Source organism: Saccostrea cucullata, unplaced genomic scaffold (genome assembly GCF_032062105.1).
Source record: "Saccostrea cucullata isolate Sc308-1 unplaced genomic scaffold, CSIRO_AGI_Scuc_v1 ctg629, whole genome shotgun sequence".
Taxonomy (NCBI): Eukaryota; Metazoa; Mollusca; class Bivalvia; order Ostreida; family Ostreidae; genus Saccostrea; species Saccostrea cuccullata.
This window is the reverse complement of record NW_026923658.1, coordinates 155873-174731: the sequence shown is the minus strand read 5'-3', so window position 1 is coordinate 174731 and position 18859 is coordinate 155873. Positions and strand designations below refer to the sequence as shown.

The window sequence follows — 18859 nt, the reverse complement described above, 5'->3', positions numbered from 1 at the left end:
CCCGCCCTACCCCGGGGGGGTCATGATTTGAACAAACTTGAAACTACACTACCTGAGCATGCTTCCATATATATATGATGAATTTTGACTTTGTCATTCTTGAGGAGAAGAATTTTGAAGAATTTTCCTATATATTTCTATGTAAAACTTTGGTCGGCCATTTTAGCCCCGCCCTACCCCCGGGGGTCATGATTTGAACAAACTTGAATCTACACTACCTGAGCATGCTTCCATATAAATATGATCAATTATGGCTTTGTCATTCTTGAGGAGAAGATTTTTAAAGAATTTTCCTATATATTTCTATGTAAAACTTTAGTCGGCCATTTTGGCCCCGCTCTACCCCCAGGGGTCATGATTTGAACAAACTTGAATCTACACTACCTGAACATGCTTCCATATAAATATGATCAATTATGGCTTTGTCATTCTTGAAAAGAAGATTTTTAAAGAATTTTCCTTTATATTTCTATGCAAAACTTTGGCCGGCCATTTTGGCCCCGCCCTACCCCTGGGGGTCATGATTTGAACAAACTTGAATCTACACTACCTGAGCATGCTCCCATATAAATATGATGAATTATGGCTTTGTCATTCTTGAGAAGAAGATTTTTAAAGAATTTTCCTTTATATTTCAATGTAAAACTTTGGTCGGCCATTTTGGCCCCGCCCTACCCCCGGGGGTCATGATTTGAACAAACTTGAATCTACACTACCTGAGGATGTTTCCCCATAAGTTTCATTTTTCCTGGCACAGTGGTTCTTGAGAAGAAGATTTTTAAAATATGCCACCAAATTTTCATTAATTCCCAATTATCTCCCCTTGAATGAGTGCGTGGCCCTTCATTTGAACAAACTTGAATCCCCTTCACCCAAGGATACTTTGTGGCAAGTTTGGTTGAAATTGGCCCAGCAGTTCTTGAGAAGAAGTCGAAAATGTGAAAAGTTTACAGACAGACAGACAGATGGATGCCGGACAAAATGTGATCAGAAAAGCTCAATTGAGCCTTCGGCTCAGGTGAGCTGAAAACATCACAGTAGGGAAATACTGTAATGTGCACCACAATGGTACATGATATGCCCAACACACAAAAAATTTTATCACAGTAAAGCTGCATGCATATATCAAAGAAGTTTATAATAAATTGATGCTTAAAGCAAAGTGATTAATTATTATTCCTCATATATGCTGATAACAATTTTTGTGTCTCTAGCACTTTGCTATATAAGCATGTTTTACTGTATTCCTATGTATATGCCTTGTCACATGCTATGTTCCCGTCATTTGCAGCTAAATTAAAATAAAGTTATCAAGCAATAATTACTTCCTATGTTTTCCTTTGGCTGAACTTCATCATTTCTCTCTGGTTTTGGTGTCACAATGGCTTCCCCCTTCTGTGCATGTTTAACCTATAAATTAATTTACACAATTTAACATTAAATAAAGCTTATTCATTTGCTAGAATAAACTATTCAACAGCATCATTTTTTTTTTTTACATTTCCTTTGACTTTGATATTGCTTTTCTTTAGTGATTATCTCAATCTCAAAGAAACTTATGATGTTTTTATCAAATCTTGAATTCCTTACATATTGATGAGAGTTGTTCATACTCATTAAATTATTTTACCTTGACCTTTCCTTTAACCTTGACCTCCCTCTCCTTTAATTAAGTGATTTTCTCAATTTCATAGAAATCATTCCAAGACATTTTAATCCAACCTTCTATGCTGCTGCATATTGATTTGCATCAACATTTTACCTTTACCCTTCCTTTAAATTTGATCTCATCTTTTTAAATTTAGTGTTACAATGTAAGCTCTCCAGTTTCAAAGAAACTATTACAGATATTTTAATCAAACCTAATATGCCGATACACATTTGTGGGTGCTATTCGGCAGCATTGTAAATAAACCAATATTTATACAAGAACCAAAAATATTCAAACAAATATGTGATTAGTTTCGATAAATTGGGGAATCCCTTACAGGTAACAAAACAGAGTTGATACCATGCATCAACTCAAAAAAATAAATGGGGAATGATCAGTGAAAAAAAACAAGAGTAAAATGAGTTAGTGGGGAGTGAATGCAGAGATTTAATAGTGAATGAACAAATTGATAACAATTGTTTATACATGTATTTCTAACTGCACTTATTTAATGAAATCAAGGTTCTTACCATCTCATAATTTTGTATAATGTGCTCATGAAATAAGCCCTCCAGTAAATTCATTGCACCAATTATATTATGTTCCTCCCCACAAACAGACATTCTGTATAGTGGGGGAATTTTCGCTTTTTGGACACAATCTGTGAAAGAAAATCAAAATATATCAAATCAACTAAATTTAGTCTGAAAAAGCTCAACTTTTGTTTAGTAAGTTCATATAAAAAGAGTCTCCGCACCCAGACACCTAGAGCAAAAACTCTCAGCATTCTTTTTAGCATCAGTTGTTTCACAAACAAGGTCTGAATGAAGTATTTACTAGAATGTTACCTTAACAAGAATTAAGGAGCAATTACATACCATACATACTTGCCTATATGTAAAATTTTTTGGAGTTAAATTTGGTGAAAACTAAGCGAGGTATAAAATGACTGGTATTTTAGAGAGTTAAATCCTTTTAATACAAGCTTAAAAATATATCTGACTTATAAGGGGACTGACTTATAGGCAAGTATATGCGCTATGTAATTTTTTATTTCATTTGACTAGCTCAGGTAAGTCAAAAAGAGTCAATTGGTGGTTACACAATTTTACAAATTAAATTGACAAGATTCTTTTAAAACTTAATAATTTAAACAACATATGTCTTAGAAAACACAATAACAAATAATTTTAGTTGTAACAAGTTATTTGATTGGATTAAAGATTTAATCTATATTCGTCAAGCAAAGTAATACGTTTTTGATGTGTGACTCATCATAGGCATTTTGTGTTATACAACCTTTTAAAATATTCTTAATTTAAAGTGAACATTGGAGAAAAAATTGTCTTTGTCAACATTGACATTAAATTAAACTAATGAAGGTTATTTTAACCAATGTTATATCATATAACATAACTTGAGGCAGTTTACGTTTTTTTTTTTGAACCACTTCTAAAGCATAAGCTGCCTCAAGTTATGTTGTATTGTATTACATATTAGGTTGAAACAAGCAAATTCAAAGAATTGTGGACCCCAACTTTCGGTGTCTTTGTGGGTGAGATGTCATTTTTTATGACATATTGTGTCTAATATGAACACCCTATCATATGTCATTTATTTAGAAATTATCACTGAAGTTGATTTTTTTTAACAATAAGGTCAATTGTGAAGGTCAAGGGGTAAGAATTCATAGCATGCTCGGAAATATCTTGTCACAGGTAATGCACATGTCAAATATGAAAGTCCTATCTCTTTTCAATATAAGGAACAAGATGTGTTTGTGAAACACAGATGACCTCGTATGGCAACATAACAAAGACTTAACATTTCTTAAATGCAAATGAAATATATTTGATATAACCCTAAGTAGGTTTTTCAGACAAGAAATACGATTGTGATACAAAATCCCCCCCCCCCCCATTCAAAAGAAAGTTATGGCCAAGGATAAATTTTTGAAAGGTAGGTCAAACTCCAAGGTGAAAGGATCTGAGTTGTTGATTTCTTAAAAAAGGTCACAAGTAATACATATGTGAAGGATGAAAACCCTAACCTTAACTGTTCAATAGTTATGGCCAAGGTAAATGTTTTGGAAAAGTAAGTCAATCTCCAAGGTCAAGGTCAAAGGGTCGAAGCTCTTGGTATCCAATGAAAGGTCTTCTCTTTTTTTTTATAAGTACAGAAATCTCCAAGGTCAAAGTCAAAATGTCAGAATGGTTGGTATCCAATAAAAGGCCTTGCCACAAAAAATAAATATGTGAAATATGTAAGTCCTAGTTTCTACCTTTCAAAAGATGATATGACCAAGGTTAAAGTTTTTTCATAAGTATGGAAATCTCCAAGGTCAAGGTCAAAAGGTCGAAGTTGTTGGTTCCAATGAAAGGTCTTGCGACAAAAAAATACATATGTGAAAAAATATAAAGTCCTAGTAACTACTGTTCAAAAGTTGTGGCCATGGTCAAAGTTTTAGAAAATTAGGTCAATCTCCAAGGTCAAGGTCAAAAGGTCAAAGTTATTGGTATCCAATGAAAGGCCTTCTCACAAGGATTACATATGTGAAGTATGAAAGTCCCAGCCTTTTCTGTTCAAAAGTTATGGTCAAGGTAAAAGTTTTTTCATAAGTACAGAAATCTCTAGGGTCAAGGTTAAAAGGTCAAAATTGTTGGTATCTGATGAAAGGCCTTGACACAAAAAATGCATACCTGAAATATGAAAGTCCTAGTTTCTACCATTCAAAAGATATGCTCAAAGTCAAAGTTTGGATTTTTTTGTGTAGAAGTGGGTCAAACTCCAAGGTCAAGGTCAAAAGGTCAAATATGGTGGTACCCAAAGAAAGGTCTTCTCACAAGGAATATACATGTGAAATATGAAAGTCATAGCTCCACTAAATCAAAAGTTATGGGCAAGGTTAAAGTTTTTGTGACGGACGGACAGCTAGACAGAATGACAGACTGACGTACAGATGAATGAGATTTAATGTCCCCTCGCTTTTGCGAAAGCGGGGGACAATAAGCTTCATTCCTTAAAGGGATATAATATATACATGTATCGAAAGTCATTCAAATGAATGACTGTTATGGATATTTATTTTAAAGCAAAAGAGGACAGAGTGATATTTTTATGCGTTTGTCTGTTTAGCTGTTTGTCTGTCTGTCTGTCTGTTGTCAACTTTAACCTTCGCCAAAACTTTTGAACCATAAGAGATAGAGACTTCATATTTGGTATGCATACTCCACTAATAAAGTCCTTTCAAATGACATCAAGGTCAATGACCTTGTGACCTTGACTGTGACCTATATGCTAAAAATAGCTTTTTCAACTGTTTGTCATAACTTTTGAACCATAGGAGATAGGGACTTCATATTTAGTATGCATACTCCACTAATTAAGTTCTTTCAAAAAAAACCAAGATCAATGACCTTGTGACCTTGACTGTGACCTATATACTAAAAATAGCTTTTTTCGAACATTGTTGATGCCGGGCGCATAGTGTTTCACAAACACATCTTGTTTTAATACATAAATTACAGCATATGTCAACATTACCTTTGCTTTCCTCCAAAATTCTTTTGAAAACCTAAAAAGAAAACATACATTTATTCACCACTTTAATGTATTCAATTTTAAGTCTGTAAATCTAAAACTTTTACCATAAATGAAAAGTGAGAGAAGTATATCAATTCTATTAAATGTCAAGTATTTCTTAACACAAGAGGCCCACAGGCCTTATAGGTCACCTGAGCATCATGCAACAACTTTCAAATGATTGAATTTGGTTCATGTTTTAAGCTAGATGCTATTGCATTCATGATTTTGAAAGAGGCACCAATGCTAATCATAACTATACACTTAGCAATTGTTTGGTTTGTTTACTTAATACCCATAAGCAGGGTAGGGGAACAAAAATGTATGTCAACTAATCAGTAATATTCAGCAATAATCAGGAGTGCTCCTACTACACATGAACCCCTGACCCTAGGTCTACACATTGCAGAAGTTTTGAAAAGGCACACTCGCTTATCAAAAATGTTTGATTAATACCAAGGAGCATATTTCAAACAATTCATTTTCAGTATATAAGTAGAGCCCCCCCCCCCCCCCAAATTTTGGTATCCCAGACCCAGGGGCCTTGAAATTCACAATTCTGGAAGAAGAGCCCATCATAAATATGTAAATAGTTCATCTGCTTATTACCCAGAAGTAGAGAAAAAGATTTTCATAGATTTAATGCATTTTCACTATATAATCAATAGAGCCCCGCCCTAACACCATAACCCCTGACCCTGGGGCCAAAAAATTCACAATTTTGGTAGAGGCACTCTTGTTCATCATAACTATGTACTTAGTTATTTTATTTAATACCTAGGAGCTGTGAAGTCGTTTTTCAGAGCTTCAATGCATTTTCACTATATAATCAATAGAGCCCCGCCCTAACACCAGAACCCCTGACCCTGGGGCAATAAAATTCACAATTTATGTAGAGACACTCTTGCTCATCATAACTATGAACTTAATTAGTTTATTTAATACCTAGGAGCAGAGAAGAGGATTGTCAGTGAATTCATGTATTTTCACTATATAATCAATAGAGCCCCCCCTTACACCATATCCCCTGACCCTGAGGCCAAAAAATTCACAATTTTTGGTAGAGGCACTCTTGTTCATCATAACTATGTACTTAATTAGTTTATTTAATGCATAGGAGCAGAGAAGAAGATTTTCAAAGATTTAATGCATTTTCACTATATAATCAATAGAGCCCCGCCCTAATACCATAACCCCTGACCCTGGGGCAATAAAATTCACAATTTATGTAGAGACACTCTTGCTCATCATAATTATGTACTAAATTAGTTTATTTAATACTCAGGAACAGAGAAGAAGATTTTCAAAGAAATAATGCATTTTCACTATATAATCAATAGAGCCCCGCCCTAACACCATAGCCCCTGACCCTGTGGCAATAAAATTCACAATTTATGTAGAGAAACTCTTGCTCATCATTATTATGTACTAAATTAGTTTATTTAATACTCAGGAACAGAGAAGAAGATTTTCAAAGAAATAATGCATTTTCACTATATAATCAATAGAGCCCCGCCCTAACACCATAACCCCTGACCCTGGGGCCAAAAATTCACAGTTTATGTAGAGACACTCTTGCTCATCATAATTATGTACTAAATTAGTTTATTTAATACTCAAGAACAGAGAAGAAGATTTTCAAAGAAATAATGCATTTTCACTATATAATCAATAGAGCCCCGCCCTAACACCAGAACCCCTGACCCTGGGGCAATAAAATTCACAATTTATGTAGAGACACTCTTGCTCGTCATAATTATGAACTAAATTAGTTTATTTAATACTCAAGAACAGAGAAGAAGATTTTCAAAGAAATAATGCATTTTCACTATATAATCAATAGAGCCCCACCCTAACACCATAACCCCTGACCCTGGGGCCATAAAATTCACAATTTTGGTAGAGGCACTCTTGTTCATCATAACTATGAACTTAATTAGTTTATTTAATACCTAGGAGCAGAGAAGAAGATTTTCAAAGATATAATGCATTTTCACTATATAATCAATAGAGCCCTGCCCTAACACCAGAACCCCTGACCCAGGGGCCATGAATTTCACAATTTTGGTAGAGGACTCAATGCTGATTACAATCATACCAACAGTTTGACTGCTTGATGTCCGGGAGTAAAGAAGAAGATTTTTAAAGATTGCACTAATTTTAGTGGTTTTTGCCCCACCCCCCAGGCCCCAGGGGGGCAGGGACCATGAAATTCACAATTTTTGTTCCCCTTCACTTATAGATGCTTTATGCCAAAATTGGTTGAAATTGGTTCAGCGGTTTCAGAGAAGAAGCTGAAAATGTTTAAATGTTAACCCACATGACGAACGACGACGGACGAAAACAGATAGCAATAGGTCACCTGAGTTTACTAAGGTGACCTAATAATGAACAAAGCAACTTCCAAATCTGAAACTGTGTAGCCAAAAGGAAGTTGTCAAGTGGTAGACTAATTAAAAGTGTGAATTTGAAATAAATTCTATTATCTTTTTAAAAAGTTTTTTGTGCTTTATTTAATATCAATAATTTCAAAGCACATTGTTTCTTTGTTACATGCATGTTTTCATGTATACATAAGAGAAATGACAAATATTTTTAATGTGCAGATTAAACAGAAATGAAGATTTTGTGGAAATATGACCCCATGGAAAAAGTATGCATGTCTTAACAGTGTTTCCAGCTGTGATTTTAATTATCAATTAATTTAAGTTACTTACCCTGAAATTTTCTTCATCCTTTTCATAAATGACAAACATGATTTTCTCTATGTGTGTTTCATTGTGTGAAGCAGCATACTCATCAACTACTTTTTTCACACAATTTGCCACTTCCTCTGCGGGTATTTTTAGCTGCCCAGTGCCAATAGCAGGAAATGCCATTGTTTTAAACATCCCTCTATCTGCCCCATTTATGCATGCTTTCACAAATTGTTCAAGAATCTATTTATAAAAAAGAAACAACATGATTATGGTTAAGAAGCTCAACTTTATGAGGGTTTTTCCATGAGCAAGACAACTTAATGCTACATTCCCACTGTTGTGCGGTCAGTTACGCACGTCACAATAGATCAATCGTAGTTGATTGCAGAGTTTTTATCGAATTTTATTCCAAGATACGAAGAGATGCGTATAGGTGCGTTTTCATACGTTTTGTTATGCTTTTATGCGCTATGGTCACGATGGATAAATTTCATGTGATGCGATCTCTGACGATCTGACTACCGTTCGGATAAGATGAATTACGTTACAATAGGATTATCAAGATTTAGTCGAAAAAGGACCTCGATCTGTCACGAATATCACGATCCGAGTTCTCGATTAGAAAGGATCTTCTACGTTTTAATACGTACTCTTGCGATATAATACGTTCATCGTGCACTCTTGCGCTAATGCACGATAGAATATCACATTCATTGCAACGTCTTTCACGACCAGGATCAAGATAGAACACGCTTTAAGCTACGATTGTACCCTGACAAATATATTAAAAATCTGGCCATACTCAGTCCATTATATTTTATCTATTAAAACATATAAATACAATCAATAATAATGACAACGTCATTAACATGGTGTTTGTAGTGTAACTATGGTCTTATGTAATTGCTGTCAAAGTAGAGCAAAAACTGCAGTGTAACTGATTTCTTATCCTTTATTTTTTTTTTTCACCGATGTTGCCTCTCATCCAACGGGTTCAGGTTCAGAAGAAGATAGGATCCCCCCCCTCTTTCCTTTTTCGTACCTGTTTTAGGTGGCATCTTTAAAAATATTTTTCCAAATCTCAGAAATTATTTTCAATCGGGGAAAGAAACGCGTTCAATTTTCCCGTTATTTTTGCAAGCTTAAGTACTCATAATATAGCGTGATCGTCCGCAACAAAGCGTTAACACTCGTGTCTAATGGCGTTTACTCTCATGCGTCCGTATCAAATCGTCTCTGAGCGGGAAAATACTGTGTCAGCATGTGAGCAGTAGGACCACGCAAAGCGTCACAGATAGTGACAGAACATGAGACATCACAACGAATCGCCACTCAGCGGGATGTTTGTTCTGTCCGAGATCGATCCCGATGATCATGATATGAAAGCCAGATTAGATGCGTTTTCTTACGATGCAGTTGAGGTTAGTTACGATGTAATGCAATTTGATGCGATGATAACGATGAAATCTAATCGTGTTAATCGTAGAAAAATTTTGACAGTCAAAAAAAATTTCACGATCAACACGATAGCCACGAGTGAGCACAAGATTTGTTTCGGTTTGATACGAGCACTACGATTTCTCCACGTTCGAGTCCCCGATATCAATCGTGGTGCCAATCGTGATAGTGGGAACATAGTACATGTATAACATAAAAAAGGCTCATGAACCACATTGCTCACCTCTTAAGGATGTTTTCATATTTCTTTGACTATGACTAATGGGTTTAACCCTTTGAGTTTGAACTTACATTGTCCCCCCTAGTTATGAATTGAATAAATCTAAACCTTCACTACCTGAAGATGCTTTCATAAAGTGTAAATAAATGTGACCAATGATAGCTTTGCTGTTCTAGAGAAAAGTTTTGTTTTTTTAATACAAATTTCTTATTTATTCCAAAGTACACAAGGGGGGGGGGGGGGGGGTCATGATTTTAACAAACCAACTGAGGATACTTTCATAGAAATATGAACAATCATGGCTTTGCTGTTCTAGGGATAAACATTTTTCATATAAATTCTTATGTAATCTATACTACCTAAGAATGCTTTTTTTATCAATATCACTAATCAATACACTTTTGATCTTGAGAACAATAGTTTAAAAGATTTTTTTCCTATATATATACTCCTATGTAAAAAGAGGTAGATTCACGTACTCCATAAAATGGCCCTGTCAATAGACCAATTAACCGACCAAGTCCTTTGGTCGGTTAATTTAAATTTCGGTTAACATAAATTCTTATGTAATCTATACTGCCTAAGAATGCTTTCTTATCAATATCACTAATCAATACACTTTTGATCTTGAGAAGAATAGTTTAAAAGATTTTTTTCCTATATATATATTCCTATGTAAAAAGAGGTAGATTCACGTACTCCATAAAATGGCCCTGTCAATAGACCAATTAACCGACCAAGTCCTTACGTCCTATTTTGATCATCAACATAAAGTTGAGACTTAGTGCTTTCATTTCCTATAAAAAATTTTCCTCTGACTGTCCAAGTTTGGAAACTCAGGCGTTGTGAAACTGCAATGTTCTTGATTTTTGAAGAAAATGGGTGAAATTGAGCATCTTCAACTTTTAATAAAAATATGAGCCCACCCTGCGATCCAAAAATTCTTTCATGGATTATAATCTTCTGAAACAGTTCTTTCATTATATAATTCAACATTTTAGATCAGAGGTTGGGGGCTATGCAAAATATTAAAAAAAAACAGCTTAAGACTTTAAAAATGGCGCTCGGCCAGGCAAGAGGTGCTGTTTAGCGAGTGGTCGAAAACATGCCGGACTCTTAATTAATACTAATTCTAAACCGTTCCTGGATGTGGAAATTATGTGATACCATTCTCAGTGATATATCCATGCAAATTATATTGTGAATTGTAAGTGAATGTGAATGTGATTGTGATTGGGATTTGGTATTGAAGATCATATAAGCCCAGTGCCTGTTGTGAAAACTGTTCACGGTCACTCTACACAGTAAGAATGTCGACCCCTAGTGTATCTACCCGAGGGAATAAAAAAGGAGAGAAAAATGAAAAATCAAACGATGAAAATCAAGAGGAAAGCACTTTGACAGACGTAAGTAAACAGCTAACCCAGATTTCAAAAGATCTCGTGGAATTAAAAACTGAAATTAAAAAAACTGTCAAAGCTGATAAGTTGGAGACGCTTGTAACCACAATTGTGAAAAAAATTAGAGAACAAAACAATAAAGAAAGAGATGAGAGTGTAAAAGCAGAAGTAGAAGAACAGTGCCAGGCATTAAAAGTTGAATTTCAAAAGAAAATAGATAAGGCAGCGGGAGATATTGAAAAACTTGAATCAAGGGCAGAAGTACTAGCCGAGAAATTAGCGGAGAGCAATAAAGAAATCAGAGAATTAAAACAGAGGGTGCAAATGAACGAAAAAATTGCAGGTGAAGCTTTCAGATTGAGCAACAGAAATGAACAATACTTCAGAAAATATAATTTTAAGATCATGGAAGTTATGGAGAAAGAAAACACTCAGATGGTTGTAAAAGAGTTTATTCAGGCGAACGCAGGTGTACAACTCCAAGATCGCGAAATAATAGCAGCGCATCGTATTTCGGGAGAGAACGGAAAGCCAAGGCCCATTATTGTTAAAGTGATAAACTCAGATGCCAAGGCCAGAGTCATGAGGAAGCGTTCAGATATAAAGAAGCTAGGAAACGGTTTGAAATTGGTGGACGATGTGACAAAAGCAAATGGGGAACTTATCAGTAAACTTCTAAGTCAAGAAGACATCGAATCTGCATGGTACTTTAACGGTTCCATCTATGCACAAATCGAGGGAAGCGAAAAAAGAACGAAATTTGACATAACAGATGATCTAGACGACAAGATCAACAAAATTAGTAAGTGATTTTTTCGGGAAAAAATGTTCCGCCATTGTTTACTTTGTTAATAACAGTCACACCATAAACTTCTGGTTTGAGTCCTGCTAGTTTGGATGATCCACGGCTGACTTTAGTGTCAATTTAAAGTCTATTTTTCAGATTTTACGTGTTTTTTTTTGTCTGTTTTTTTTTCTATTCATTTATTTTTTTTTCTTTTTTCTTTCATTTGTTTACTTTTTCATTCCTGTATTATGTTTTTCAATGAGATTGTTTGTTTGAAAGGCCAGTATGAATGTAATGAACTTAGCATTATTTTTACACCGATATGGGTTCGATAAAAATAGCAACAGTCAATTGTCAAGGGTTAAATACACAATCAAAGAGAAAAGATGTACTAAACTTTTATAAAACAAAAAATTATTCTATAGTTTGTTTTCAGGATACCCATTTTACAACTGACTTAGAATCATGTGTAGAGACTCAGTGGGGCTATAAATGTGTGTTTAATTCATATTTGTCAAACTCTAGAGGGGTAGCCATTTTTTTCAATGATAATTTTGAACTAAAGCTCCACAGGGAGAAAAAAGATAATGAGGGTAATATTTTAGCACTTGACATAAGTGTTGATGATAACAGAATTACTATTATTAATATTTATGGCCCAAATTACGATAGCCCTGAATTTTATGAAAAAGTTAGGGACTATTTCTTAGAATTTGATAATGATTATTTTATCCTGTGTGGAGATTTTAATCTGGCATTGAATCCCAACATAGACACATTTAACTATGCAAATGTAAATAACCCCAAAGCCAGAGATAAACTTATTGAAATAATGAATGATTTGAATTTAGTTGACTATTATAGAATACTTAACCCAGATAAAAAAGTTTATACATGGAGAAGAAAAAATCCAGTTAAGCAGGGTCGTCTTGACTACATCCTTATATCAGAAAACCTATCAAATATTGTTGAACATTTTGATATAAAACCTGGGTATAGACCTGATCATTCTTCAGTTACAATTGAGTTAAAGTTTAATTTATTTGAACGAGGACGTGGACTATGGAAATTTAACAATAATCTTTCACATGATAAAGAGTATGTTGAAAAGGTGAAACAAAAAATTCAATTAGTTAAAAACCAGTATTCTCAGGACCTAAATGGAGTAGAAGTAGAGACTTCAATTGATGACTCTGTATTTTTTGACATACTACTAATGGAAATCAGGGGGTTTACTATATCATAATCAACTTTCAAAAAAAGAGAAAAAGATAAATTAGAAAAATCATTAATTAAGGAAATAGAGGATTTGGAAAACAAAAGTACAATTCCTGATTTCTCTGTACTGGAAGAAAAAAAAATCTACTCTTGAAAATTTAAGAAAAGAAAAACTAAAAGGTAATATGATCAGATCTAGAGCCAAGTGGGTGGAAGAAGGGGAAAAGCCAACAAAATATTTCTGTCATCTTGAGTCGAGAAATTTCCTGAACAAAACAATAAAAAAGGTAGAAACTCTAGACAAAGGTATTGTATATAAACAATCTGATATTCTAAACGAAGTAAAAAATTATTATGAAACTTTATATAAAAACGCAGATTCTGAATTGATAGACGTAGATCTCTCTAATACCATTCAATACCACAATGTTCCAAAATTATACATAGAAACAACATTAATCCTAGATAAAGATATAGACGAAGAGGAGGTTTTTCTGGTACTGAAAAATATGAATAATAATAAATCACCCGGAAGTGATGGATTCACAACTGAATTCTTTAAGTTTTTCTGGAATGATCTTAAAATGTTTATCTTAAAAGCAATAAATCAAATATTTCTTCAGCTTCCAATATCCCAGAGACTTGGTATAATATCTTGTTTGCCAAAAGGAGACAAGCCAAGACATCTCTTAAAAAACTGGAGACCAATAACTCTTTTAAACGTATTCTATAAGTTAATATCTGGTTGTATTAGTTATAGAATAAAATCTACACTCGATCTTCTTATTTCAGAAACACAAACAGGATTTATGAAAGGGAGATATATTGCGGAAAACACACGATTTATTTATGATCTAAGACTTATGTCTTATACTGAAATAAATAATACACCTGGATTGTTGGTTCTCATTGACTTTGAGAAGGCTTTTGATTCCATTTCATGGTCTTTTGTTTACAAGGTTTTACACTTTATTGGTTTTGGTAAAAATATAATTAAATGGATTAAAATTTTAAACACAAATTTTGAAGCTTCTATACTCCAAAGCGGTTTTCTTTCTAAGCAATTTCCAGTCCAGCGTGGATGTCGCCAGGGAGACCCTGTTTCTCCATACATTTTTCTTCTCTGTGCAGAAATTTTAGCCATTCTTATTAAACAAAATCATGATATAAAGGGTATTGTTGTAAATGATAAGAAACACAAATTATCTCAGTTTGCTGATGATACTTCTCTTGCCCTTGATGGTTCTGCAGGTTCTTTGTATGCTGCACTTGATACATTAGAATTATATGCAAAATTTTCAGGTTTGAAAATAAACAGTACAAAAACTAAAATTATTTGGATAGGCTCAAAAAAATTTTCTGCTGAGGTTTTCCACCATTCAAGATGGAAGCTAGATTGGGGGGCAACAACTTTCTCCTTGCTAGGAATAAATTTCTCTGTCGACCTAGAAAAGATTGTTGATATAAATTTCAAAGTCCAATTGCCAAAAATCACTTCAATGATTCAGCAATGGAAAAGACATATTCTAACTCCCATTGGATGGGTAACAGTTGCAAAAACTTTAATTGTACCAAAATTGAACTATCTATTTAATATCTCATTACCAAATCCAAATGAAGAAATCTTAGACAATTTAACACAGCAGTTGTTTAGATTTGTATGGGGGTCAAAAAGTGATAAAATAAAATGTGTTGTTGCTACGCAACACCAGACATTGGGAGGCCTAAACATGGAACATCTTAAAAATTTTATACTTTCTCTAAAATGTTCATGGATTCAAAGAATTATTAAAGGAAGTCATTCATGGTTGAGTATTTTTGAAATAGTTTATGGGCAAGATGTTGTGGAAAAGATTTTGAATTTGGGTGATGATTTTGTGTTGAAAATGTTGAAATGTACAGAAAACAAATTTTGGAAAGATGTCTTAGAGTCTTGGTTATCTGTCATCACTGATAATTGTTTTGACAAGGCAAATCTTACACAGTCTGAAATTTTATCAACCCCAGTTTGGCTAAACTCTTGTATCAAAGTGAATAAAAAGAGTATTTTTTATAAAGAATGGTATAAAAATGGTGTAAAAATTATTGATGATTTTTTGGATGTCAATGGGTCATTTTTATCTAGAGAGAATTTTGTGAAAAAACATAGCATTCATCATGTATGTTTTATGCAGTATAACAGCATTATTAGTGCTATTTCAAAGTTTTTAAAAGATTCAAAATTTTCTAGGGTAGGTTTCTCAAAGCTACAGCGCCCATTTTTGCCATTGTTATACAAAAGATTAATATTGATTGATAAATGTTCAAAAGATATTTATAAAAATATTAACACAAAGAATGTAAAGCCAACTGGTTTTTCAAAATGGAATTCAGAAATGCTTCTAAAAGGATTTCAAGAAATGGAATTGAGAGATGTTTTTAATGTGTGCTTTAAGGTGTCTTCAAATTCAGCTGTCCAGTGGCTACAATTTAGAATTTTGCATAGAATACTACCCGTAAATTATTACCTTAAAAAAATTAAAATAAAAGAAAATGATATTTGTACATTCTGTAACAATGAATGTGAAACCATATTGCACAGTTTGTTCATGTGTAAAGATGTAATGCATATTTGGAATGATCTTAGTCTACATATTTACAATTACACATCAAAACGTGTAGGTTTTAATATTTAAAATGTAATCTTTGGAGAGTTACCTTTGTCAAATTCAAACTATGTCATAAATTTTGTAATTTTATATGCTAAACAGTACATTTTTTACTGCTTAAAAAATGCAAAGAAGCCTAATTTAAATGGGCTGATTGCCCATTTAAAAATGTATTATAAGGTTGAAAAGTACATATCTGTTAAAAATCTAACTGCAGAAAATTTTGAGTCTACATGGTCACATTGGAAAACTATGTTGGAAATGTAAATCCTCTGAAAAAAAAAACATATTTAGATCAAATGTAGCATACTTTTTTTGTCCCCTGTTTTATTCATATAAAGTGTGTAAAAATTTGCAAAAATTGATGTATTGTTGATGTAAGTATGAGTGAAGTGCAAAAGTGGGTGGGTGTGAAAAATTTTCTGTGCAAATTTTTATAAATGTATTTGATGTTTGTTTTTAAAGCATGGAAATAAAGCATTAAAAAAAAAAAAAAAAAGAAAAAAAAAGCTTAAATGTTTGGTTAGTTTTAACGAAATTTTCAAGATTTGAGGAAAATAACAAAATTCATGACGTCATAATACATAGACAAGAAAAAAAATTACGTCATTTTTATTTGATATGAAGTCACCAAGGGTCCAAGTGAAATATAACATATTTTCAACTAAAACTGAGTAGTTCTTATTTTTCAGAAATTCACAGGGCCAAAAATGGACCAATGTGAACTTTCTTCTTTTATCCCCAATTTTGACCACCCTGGCACCCTAACCAAAGGTACTGTCATGATTCAAACAAACTTGAGTTTAAATAAAATATGTAAAGATTGATTGATTGTACGTTATTCATAGCCCCTCGAAAACTTTTCACTCGTTTGGAGACGCCAAAGATTGAAAGTGGAGAGCTGTAAATTTTGTCCTATGCTCAGAATTCAGGGGCATTGAGCAGTGAGGGATCTTTTTCGTGCCAGCACCTACATGTACTGCAACACGGGACTTCGGTTTATACTGTAATCTGAAGGACTGGTCTCTATGCCCCACATTGGGGTTCGAAGCCGTGAAGCAGCATCAATTCCTTACTTCGCTACTGTAGAGCAGACATTTATATGTAAACAAGAGGCTAAATTCAACTGTGCATCTGTAAATGCCAGCAAATTTTTTAAAGGCTATACCTTAACTAGCACTTGCAATTTTTTTAAGATATACATATAAACCTACAGTGAAAGTACAAAATGAATCTTCTCTTGATCTTAACTTATTTTACATGAAATTTTTACTGAAAGATTATCATTTTTTTTTATGCCCCTGGATCAAAAGATCCTGGGGGTATATTGTTTTTGTCCCGTCTGTCTGTTTGCCTGTCTGTTGTCAACTTTAACCTAGCCCATAACTATCGTGCTGTCAAGGATAAGGCTTAAATATTTGACACGACATCGAATGTTCACTATGACAAGACCTTTCCATTGGCACAGATATTTTTGATCATGTGATCTCAACTGTGACCTTTGACCTACATTTGAAAAACTTTAACATTGGCCATAACTATTGCAATGTAGTCTACCTCCCACTCCAGATTTGTGTTACCATCAGGGACATAGTGTTTCACAAACATATTTTGTTCATAAGACAAACTTGGATTAAAGTACCATAACCTTGTAATGAATACCTTTCACTTACTTTCAAAGCTTTATCATTTCCATCATTCCAAGGGAAAAGTGCACCATGGAAAATCTTTTTGCATTTTAATCTGTATCCTTTAGTTTCTTGGACATCTCCATAATCAATCCTTTTGTTAATATGACCTGTTTTGCTAATAATTGGAATTTTAGCAATTTCTGATTTCAGATCATTTCCAGCAGCATTCAGTATGGATTTTGAGACTGCCCCACTTGTAAGATCTAAATTCAAGGCTGTTGTGTTAACTATCACATCAACCTGTAAATATAAATACAATTTATAAGACTGAGTATATCTCTGCAAATATATATATATATATATGATATAACATCCATAAAATTTTTTGAAAACCTTTCCACTTCAAACTGTCAAAATCAGAAATAGCTAGAGTGCAGTTCAGAACTTTCAACTTTCTAAAAATAGTAAAGATTCTTCTGTAATCTAACAAAATGCTTAAGTTACAGAAACAATATTGATCACTGTTCAATTAAAAAGAATAACCATAAGTACACTATATGGTACTTAATGCTAACCCTCAGGTGGTCCTGATTAATTTCAAACAATGCAGTACATGTATAATTTCTGAAACAAAATTGTGACAGGGAAAATTTAAAACTGGGAAGAATTGTTTGCAAGTATAAAACTGCAAAAATGACCCTGTATACAGAATATATTTCCAGGGACATATATACAATATACAACTGTATATAGGTCCCTGATATTTCTAAATAAAGTGTATCAATCTTCAACAAATCAGGTGGCTCAAGGGCCATAAGGCTCATACAATTCACTCCAGCCCTGCTGCTTTTTCAGAAAATTTTTTATAGTGGATAATTTCCCTTACTGAAAAAGGATAACCCAATATTGTGAACCACATGTAACCAAAGTATCTCTTACAAGAGGCCCAAGGGCCTTGAATCATTCTTCTGATAAATTGTATAATCTATCACTTCTATTAGAAGCCTCCAACTCTATTAGAATCATAAGACCCAAAATGCATCAACTTACAAAGTTTGATAATATTTAGCCAGTTAAGACTGAAGATATCATAATATAATTATAAAATACCATAAGTAGGTCACAGTGACCTACCTTTTGATTGAAATTTTCTGAGGACTCAAGATACATTAATTGACAAAGACAGATGATTCTAATTAAATAAGGACCTGAGATATTTAATAGTAGGTCACCATGACCTACTTTTTGGTCAACATTCTCTGAAAAACCCAAGATGCATTATCTGACAAAGTTTGATGCTTCTAAGCCAATTAGTACCAGAGATAATTAAATATAGCCATCAAATGTCAAAAGTAGGTCACAGTGACCTACTTCTTGGTCGACATTATTCAAAAACCCATAATGCCTAAACTGACAAAATTTGATGATTCTAAGCCAATAAGCACCTGAGATATTCAAAATTATGTCACTGTGCCCTACTTCTTGTTGGACATTCAACGAAACCCTAAGATGCATCAACCGACAAAGTTTGATAATTCCCGAGCCAATAAGTACCAGATATAATT

The 18859-nt window shown here is 33.5% G+C and overlaps 1 protein-coding gene across 2 annotated transcripts in view; it reads right to left on the bottom strand.

Moving 5' to 3' along the window:
- Window positions 1–18859, bottom strand: part of LOC134264599 (uncharacterized) — an 89799-nt gene that overhangs the window by 22768 nt on the left and 48172 nt on the right. For both annotated transcript variants that reach the window (XM_062746882.1, XM_062746883.1), the window contains 5 exons: window positions 17337–17594; window positions 7951–8172; window positions 5195–5225; window positions 2182–2312; window positions 1326–1410 (listed from right to left, as the gene is read on the bottom strand). In XM_062746882.1, the coding sequence (XP_062602866.1) occupies window positions 1326–1410; window positions 2182–2312; window positions 5195–5225; window positions 7951–8172; window positions 17337–17594 (727 nt within the window). The remainder of the gene's footprint in view (window positions 1–1325; window positions 1411–2181; window positions 2313–5194; window positions 5226–7950; window positions 8173–17336; window positions 17595–18859) is intronic.